At 37.4% G+C, this 5,442-nt stretch overlaps 1 protein-coding gene across 1 annotated transcript; it reads right to left on the bottom strand.

Annotated features, from left to right (window-relative positions):
* Positions 1–2,144: 2,144 nt before the first annotated feature.
* LOC127430894 (guanine nucleotide-binding protein G(I)/G(S)/G(O) subunit gamma-8-like) lies at positions 2,145–4,861 on the bottom strand. Its single transcript, XM_051681033.1, has 3 exons — positions 4,758–4,861; positions 3,834–3,946; positions 2,145–2,583 (listed from the first exon to the last, which is right to left on the bottom strand). The coding sequence occupies exons 2-3, from the start codon at positions 3,915–3,917 to the stop codon at positions 2,455–2,457; spliced, it is 213 nt and encodes a 70-aa protein (XP_051536993.1). The 5' UTR covers positions 3,918–3,946; positions 4,758–4,861; the 3' UTR covers positions 2,145–2,454.
* Positions 4,862–5,442: the final 581 nt, after the last annotated feature.

Here is a 5,442-nt window from a genome sequence, read left to right as displayed (position 1 = left end):
ATGGAATGGGTTTCCATGGCCGAGCAGCTGCATCCAAGCCATACATCACCAAGTGCAATGCAAAGCGTCGGATGCAGTGGTGTAAAGCACGCCGCCACTGGACTCTAGAGCAGTGGAGACGCGTTCTCTGGAGTGACGAATCACGCTTCTCCATCTGGCAATCTGATGGACGAGTCTGGGTTTGGCGGTTGCCAGGAGAACGGTACTTGTCTGACTGCATTGTGCCAACTGTGAAGTTTGGTGGAGGGGGGATTATGGTGTGGGGTTGTTTTTCAGGAGCTGGGCTTGGCCCCTTAGTTCCAGTGAAAGGAACTCTGAATGCTTCAGCATACCAAGAGATTTTGGACAATTCCATGCTCCCAACTTTGTAGGAACAGTTTGGGGATGGCCCCTTCCTGTTCCAACATGACTGCGCACCAGTGCACAAAGCAAGGTCCATAAAGACATGGATGAGCGAGTTTGGTGTGGAAGAACTTGACCGGCCTGCACAGAGTCCTGACCTCAACCCGATAGAACACCTTTGGGATGAATTAGAGCGAAGACTGCGAGCCAGGCCTTCTCGTCCAACATCAGTGTCTGACCTCACAAATGCACTTCTGGAAGAATGGTCAAAAATTCCCATAAACACACCCCTAAACCTTGTGGAAAGCCTTCCCAGAAGAGTTGAAGCTGTTATGGCTGCAAAGGGTGGGCTGACGTCATATTAAACCCTATGGATTAAGAATGGGATGTCACTTAAATTCATATGCGTCTAAAGGCAGATGAGCAAATACTTTTGGCAATATAGTGTGTATATATATATATATTTGTCTTATTGTGTATTTCTATAGATACTTATATTCTCTATTAACTTTTTACTTGGCAATAAAGCTCATTCTGATATTTCGGGGAGTTTTGTTTTTTATTTTTTTATTAACAAGTAAGCCCTACTCAATTCAATTTGATGGCATTTTATTGTGAAATTGAAATGCGTAAATCTTGAAATTATTTTTTGAGTGTATAGACCTTTTGTGAAAAGTGCATACAAATAAAATAATCTATGGGTTAAGAGGAACCCAACTAAGCGTTTTTTTTTTTTTTTTTAATAACTGAAGAAGTGCAGAAAGATATTGTGTTGCACCTGTTTTGATTGCTTCAGTTAGGCTACTACTCGCTAAATGGGATGTTTCTGTGCAGGGAGATGGATGGAAATCAAGTTTTACTTGGTAGTTTTACTTACCCACGCATGTAAGTGGGTAGTTGAATTTTAGTCTCGTGAGCAGCATTTTATGTGGATTTATCTCAGGAAGAAATACCTGGCACAGTACAAAATATTCTCCAAATGTGACACTCCTGTTCTACCCGCTCAGTACGGGACTCGAAACGGCATCTCCGGCATGGTAGGAAGGTGTGCTAACAAGGAGGTTAAAGGTTACAGCCTTCAACTGTCAGTCCCTAGTGCACCTCTTGAGGTCAGGAGAGTGATGTTTCTGTGCAGGTGAAAAACAATTACAGTTCAATGTCTAATGTTGTTTGTGTACTCTACCTGAACTCTCTGGCCTATGCTGTCATGGCGGGGCAGCCAAAACTCCTCTGTTGACTGTTAAGATGGGAATAATCTTACCTGTCTGCAAAGCATGCACCTGCTCACCTGCTTTGCATTACAAAAGAAGACACTGCCCCTCCTGCTCTTGACTGACAGCAACTTACCTTACATTAAAAAGATGACCCCGCCCTCCCGCTCTTGAGTGACAGGACAACTTTTCTCTATGGAGGTGCTTTCAGAGCCACATTCCATTTATCCGTATTTAATTATTTGGTTTCAATTCAATTTGTTTCACATTCGTATGTAGATTTATTGTAATGTTTATATATATATATAAATAGAGAGAGAGAGAGAGAGAGACTATACATAACATTTTTGATGTGCAAGATTGTGCACATGAATAGCACGTTTTGTGAATGTTTTACTGATGCTTCAGGAATGTATGTACTGATGAATTTGTACAGGAAGAACATTTGGAAGTTTATGGATAACCTATTTTGGGAAGCAGACACACAAGAGCATACAACAAACAACCCTTAGGTAAAACGAACTTTGTACTCTCTTATTTTATTGCTGTTATGTGGGCTCAGAACAGCTGAACGGGTCGTGACATTTGGTTAGTTAGTTAGTTAGTTAGTTAGTTATTTGTAAATAGCGCCACCATGAGGTAAACTAATTAATTATCAGTTTTGCAGAAAGAGGCTTGAACCAATATCAGCTTCGTTTGACTATATTTTATGATGAAAATCACTTAACATAAGGAAGCTCGAAATTTTACAGCTGGTAGATGCAACATAAGGGAGAGATTAATAGGCAATCTTTACATTTATTAACGTGTGACATTTAAGAAATCAGCAAAACATTTGGCTTAAGGTCTCCGAATAATCCTAGAAAATAAAACAGTCAACAATGTGGCCTGTGAAAAATTGCTACAAAACTGTACAGAAAATCTTTTTCTCTCTGAAAGGGTTTTCTGAGGACGGTACGGGCATCACCAGGGGGTCCTCTTTTGCATGGGCCTCACAGTAGGCCATCAGCTCAGCTGCTGCTTTAGATACCTGTGCAGAGAGAGACAAGCTGCCATCTGGAAACATCACACTGTATAGACTACATTTGTTTAATTGCTTTAACTCTGGAATAACTTTTAATTGGGCCTTCTAATTGTTTAAAGTACCAAATAAAGCCAACATGTAGGAAATTATCATGAAATCTTTGGCATACAAAGTTGTGCATTTGGCAAATTGGTATCATCATTAACTAACAATGAACACTATATTTGACAGCATTTATTTACATTGGTTAATGTTCATTTATAAATATACTACTTTTACGTTGTTAGTTCATGTAATGCAGTAATTAAAGCTACACTATGTAACTTTTGGCCCTCTAGCGGTTAAAAAATAAAACTTGCGGAAGAACATTGTTTTGGTTGTGCTTCGGCTCTGCGTGGATGAATGTGGTTCGAGGCACTGGTGTACACACGGATACAGTACATATTATCAGAGCGAATGGACAAATAAATAACGATAGAAAGGAAAATACGGATATCCGAAAACATGTCTTCTGAGCATGTGCCATATCTTATGCTGTTGTTTTGACTTATTGGCTTTTAAATCCGTTCAGATCTCGGAGTTGTTGCCACCTCTGAAAAGTCAAGCCAATGTTGATTCGGGTTTTATTACGGACTCTTTCGCTTTCCCTTTTTGCTTGTAGACTCTGCTCTATTTGGTGTTTCTTTGTTTTTACAACCGGTGATTCCATGGAGGTTTGCCGTTTTGAATGATCCATGGTCAATTTTTCTCGTTCGTTGTGACAACAAACTTTTAGATTCACGCTTCTCCCACACGTGCGCTACAGTAGCTGGAGCTTATTTTCTCTGTGTACGGATATGACGTGACACGCACGGGCGAATTATGTATGTATGCAATTTCCCACGAAATCCGTCCCGACAGCTCCAAAATATAAATCATTATTATAGGTTTATCAAAGTGTATCTGGGTAAAGTAAAGACATGGTTTGGAAGATGGATTTTTGTTGCACGCTCTCATTAATAACATTTTGTTGTTTTTTAACAACAACAAAAACAAGTTTAATAGTGTAGCTTTAATGATAACGTACACAACTTTTCATGTACAAAATATAGTAGTATATGTAAAAATCAACATTAACCAAGATTAAAAAACACAAGAATTATTAGTTACGTTATTGCGTAAACTAATGATAACTTATATAACTTATTGTGAAGTGTTACAGAAATTGTTTAAATATTTTTCTCTGATTCATGATCTAAATTCTAGAGGTGTCTTACCATCATCCTGTCAATGTTAACCTCCAGCTTCAATTGTTCCACTGTCTTTCGTGCATCTGCAATCTTGGCCATGTTGTTAGACATTCTGTTCTCTTGACGTTACCAAATTAACCCTGCAGGAAAACAGCAAAATTATCTCCCACGAGAGTCCCGCTAAATGCATCTGGTAGATAACATCTGAACCACAGTTCTACAGATGTCTGATGTTTTAGTTTCCTAAGAACAATGCAACTGGCTCCTCTAGGCTATTAAAGACATCTCTGATCCCTGTTGCAGAATAGCAGTAATTGTTTTGCTGGGTCTCAGCTGGTTGTGTTTTGGATGAGGCTCAGTAGGAGAGGAGAAACAGTGCAGCGCAGAGATCCTCTAGATAGCACAACTAATCTGCTCACTTAATAATATAAAGTAATATTATGCACTTGATACTTTGACGCTATACCATATTTCTGCCTGATTTTACTTTCAGCTGAAAAGCCGAATAACAAGGTTCTGTCTTTTTAGATGATGAAGAAGATAAAATTCTTTCAAAATCTTTCACCCTGTGCCCTTTTTAAGTTTTGAGAGCATTTTCCTTTAACATTATTTTCATAGATTTTTTTTTTTTTTTTTTTGGTAACATAGATTTTATTTATGAATTATGTAGTTGTATATGGTTGTATAAAAAATGTGATGTAACCTTTCATCATATACTTTCAGTGCATAGATATATTACAGTAAATGTAATTATCACCTTACATAGATTCTCATAGTGTACTTTACAGATAATTTAGAGACATACATAATATTTGTATTATATATATATATATATATATATATATATATATATATATATATATATATTTGGAAAACTTATATTTAATTATGTGTTCTCCTTATACTGTGTCTCTTATTAAAAATATATTCTGCAAGTTCTTAATGGCTTACCTCAGTTGATCCTGATTTATCCAGGATGCTGGTAGATGAAATGTCTTTGTTTTTTGTATACATTACAACCTTCAGGACTGAATAAAGAGAAAGCAAGAAGTGGAGTGGAGAGGAGGGATGGAAAAGGCTGTCTCCTCTCATAATTCGTTTTATTCCTCCCCCATATTGGGCTGAAGAGGCAAGTCACAGGCATCATGGGTGGTGACCTTCTACTGAATGTATTTCAGTCATGCATAAAAATGTATGAGTGATACCTGCCACCAGAGTGTGCAACATTTTGCTTTTTTGTTCAGTGAAAATTTGTCATTTCAACAGACAATCATTCATTCAATCTATAAATGATAGATATGAGGAGGATAAGATAAAATAAATAATAATAATAAAACATCTTCTAGTTATTTTAAAGGAAGAGCCTGGGGTCTGGTTAAAGTCACCAAAGACACCCAGTGTTTTTCATGCCCTCCTACAAATATTTTTTTTCTGGAACCTGTGAAGTATCAGGAAGTACAATCCTACCTACTACACACCTTGTTTCATGCACCTTGTTTCAAAGATTTTAGTGCATGCTACTCTTATTTTATTTTTTAATTTACTTTTAATTACAATTTTTTTAAGAATAAATATTTCCACACCAGATTAACATGTTCCTCCTGATATGCAGCAAACCCAGAGGACTGTTACATCA

Source organism: Myxocyprinus asiaticus, chromosome 40 (assembly GCF_019703515.2).
Source record: "Myxocyprinus asiaticus isolate MX2 ecotype Aquarium Trade chromosome 40, UBuf_Myxa_2, whole genome shotgun sequence".
In the NCBI taxonomy this organism is placed as follows: domain Eukaryota; kingdom Metazoa; phylum Chordata; class Actinopteri; order Cypriniformes; family Catostomidae; genus Myxocyprinus; species Myxocyprinus asiaticus.
This window is presented reverse-complemented; position numbering and strand designations above follow the sequence as displayed.

Coding starts and splice junctions, on each gene's coding strand:
- LOC127430894 (XM_051681033.1), bottom strand. CDS start 3,917: ATGTCTAACAACATGGCCAAGATTGCAGATGCACGAAAGACAGTGGAA. Junction 2,584..3,833: donor TTAACATTGACAGGATGATG/GTAAGACACCTC, acceptor CTCTCTGCACAG/GTATCTAAAGCAGCAGCTGA.